The sequence below is a fragment of the Empidonax traillii genome, unplaced genomic scaffold, assembly GCF_003031625.1.
Source record: "Empidonax traillii isolate 1590-97213 ecotype Southwest subspecies unplaced genomic scaffold, ASM303162v1 scaffold2260:size46562, whole genome shotgun sequence".
Lineage (NCBI taxonomy): Eukaryota > Metazoa > Chordata > Aves > Passeriformes > Tyrannidae > Empidonax > Empidonax traillii.
This window is the reverse complement of record NW_020957453.1, coordinates 7,961-10,679: the sequence shown is the minus strand read 5'-3', so window position 1 is coordinate 10,679 and position 2,719 is coordinate 7,961. Positions and strand designations below refer to the sequence as shown.

General features: G+C 55.6%; 1 protein-coding gene across 1 annotated transcript in view; it reads right to left on the bottom strand.

Moving 5' to 3' along the window:
• Positions 1-1,058: 1,058 nt before the first annotated feature.
• The window catches only part of LOC114071756 (voltage-dependent R-type calcium channel subunit alpha-1E-like), a 9,523-nt gene continuing 7,862 nt past the window's right edge, over positions 1,059-2,719 (bottom strand). The window contains exon 9 of the mRNA XM_027909612.1: positions 1,059-1,164. Coding sequence (XP_027765413.1) covers positions 1,059-1,164 — 106 coding nt within the window. The remainder of the gene's footprint in view (positions 1,165-2,719) is intronic.

Here is a 2,719-nt window from a genome sequence, read left to right as displayed (position 1 = left end):
CCCCAGCCTGTACCACCACTGCAGAGCATCACCACACACCGCTCAACGGCCCCATTCAGGGGCTGAGGAAAGAAAAACGCTCAAAGCCTGAAATCCGCGTGGAATACTTGCCCCCGCCTCGAGAGCATCACTCCCCCCTTCCCCCCCCAACCCGCCAGGCACAGACACAAAAAGCCACCTCCTCCCCTCTCCGCGGGCTGTTACTCAGAGCCCGGTGCATTGTCAGACACCTTTCTGCATTTAGAAGGAGACGATACCACCACCTATATTTAGAGCAGGTACGGCATCGCCTCCCCCGGCCCCCAGCACCACCGTGTTCCCGGTCTCGGATCCCACGCAATCCCGCACTGCCCGTCAGACCCGGCTCCCCCGGATTTCGGCACAGGGAGCAATGCTCCCGCAGCTTCAGACTGCAGCCATGAACTGCTCAGGGATGGCTGGAAGGGGAGAGGTCATGACTACACCCCTAGCCAGCATTAGGGACCTTCCCCACAGCTGAATGGGGAATGGTTTGTTCCCAAATGAGGATCTGAGCCAGAGCAACGGAAAGAGCTTCCTGGGGAATTTTTTGATCCTTTGGCAGGTGGAAGTGTCTGTTTGGGAAGAACAGGGTGAGCAGGGACAGCAGAGGTGCCACCTACTAGCAGGGACCAATGGAGGCAGGAGCAGCTCTGGGCCCCCATAAGCAAAACTTCGGTGCACAGTGGGCAGTTTGACTACTAGAAGGAAGGATTTTGGTCCACGCCCAAGCCCTTTGGAAGTGGTGGGACTTGCTTCTCACAAAGCAGAGCTCCATCAGGGGAACTCGCAAAGCGGTCAGGGCAGGGGCTGATCTGCACATGCAGGAGTGGGGCACTTTGTGCTTACATCATCTTTCGGTCAGGAGAAGATACGAGCTAGCCAGGACCAAAGCAAAACTTGGCCAGAGCCACTGCTGTGCTGAAGGACAGCCCCAAGCACTCACACCACAACAACCCGCGGCGCAGCAAAGCCGTGAGCAGGAGGAAGGGCAGGATGAGGGCTGCACTGCCTCGCCACGCCCGTCTCCACAAACACGGTCACAGACTGGTCCAAACGCACTGACCAGCCCCCGGCCCGCAGAGCAAGCCCTTCCTGAGGCTGCAAAGGCACAGCACCATCTGGATGCCCAGGACCACGCTCAGGCTGGCGACAGACACAACTTACAGCAGAATCACACCACTGATCACCAGGGTGAGCCACACAAGGCCACCAGCACCTCCCTGGGCATCGCACCCACAGCCGACGGCGTGCATGGATCGCGAAGAGCTGACAGCACGTAATTACCAGCCTAATTAATGACCATCACTGGAAGGTGGCCAAGGTGGCCCTGTCCTGCATTTTCAGTGTTTGCAGGAGGGGTGAGCCACCCTGCTCACCCCCCAGACCACTCTGCTCCTCTCTCAAAGTTCCACCAGCTCTCAGACACCCACCTGCTCCGGCACTGGGGCCATGGGGTTTGCAAAACAAGACCCCCACGTGGCAGCCCCTCTCTCCAAAGGAGGTGCCAGGCCCCAGGAATGGGCAGGGGCAATAGCTGCAGGGGAATGGTGCCAAAACCAGGCTCCTCTCTCAGGAGGACAGACCTTAAGGTACATTATGCATGCACAACATCTTCATTCCCCTGCAGACATGGATATCTTCTTTTCCTGGGAAAACACAGCAAAGAGGCCTCTGAGGGGTTTGCCGTCACCATCTTGGCAGTGTTGGTGCCAAAAGAGCTGTATCCCCAGGAACAACCCAGTCCTCATCCCTTGGGCATCCCACTCCTCCAGGCACTGCTGGCAGCTGAGTTGCCCAAGGACCCTTTGCCCCAGCCATCTCTAATGGAGAAAATGCAATTCCCACCACTGGAAATGCCTAGAACAGGGAGGAGGGTGACATTCCCAAAGATCTCCTACAGCGACAGGTGCACAGCAGCCCCCTGGGGAGGCTTGGTCCTGCCCCCAACAAAGAGTGCAGGCAGCAAAAGCCCCAAGAGGCTCCCCAGCATTGTCAGATGACTTAAATCTATGTATGTGTATATCTTTATATATACAGCATATAAATATATATACACACACACCCCTGTATTTACACACACAGGCACACCTAGAGTTCTCCGTATATAAATAAATATATGTCGGTGGGAGACAATATACATTTGGCAGAACTGAGCCCCCCTGCCCCAGTACAAACCAGTTCGCTTCAGTTGTGCTCCCACTGGCAGACAGAGCTGCTCTGGTCTTTCTGGTGCACTCCCATCCCCTGCACCTCGCCATCACACCTTGCCCCTTTTCCAGGCAGGATGAGACCCCCAGGGAGGGTAATTCAAAGCCACAGCAGCACAAGCCCAAGCAATAGAGCAAAGGGGGCCCCTGCTACCCCCTTGCTGGGGCTCTCCAGCCTTGGGGAGCAGAAAATCATCAGGATGAGCCTTGCCGGGAGGGCCCACTTGGGGTAGGGAGTGGGGCTGCGGCTGGGGGGGCTCTCCCTCTCCCCCCAGCACGCACACCCAGCCGGGCCACTCCACCACCCATTAAATGCTTCTCTGTGCAGAAAAAAAAGTGATAGTAATAAGTGAAACTCGACAGATTTTAATTTTTTTTTTTTTTTGCACAAAGACTTTTTTTTTTCCTTTTTTTTTCTTTTTTTTTATCTTTTTTCTCTTCCCCCCTCCCCTCCCTCCGTTCCGGTCGGTTTTGATTTTCTCCTTTTTTTT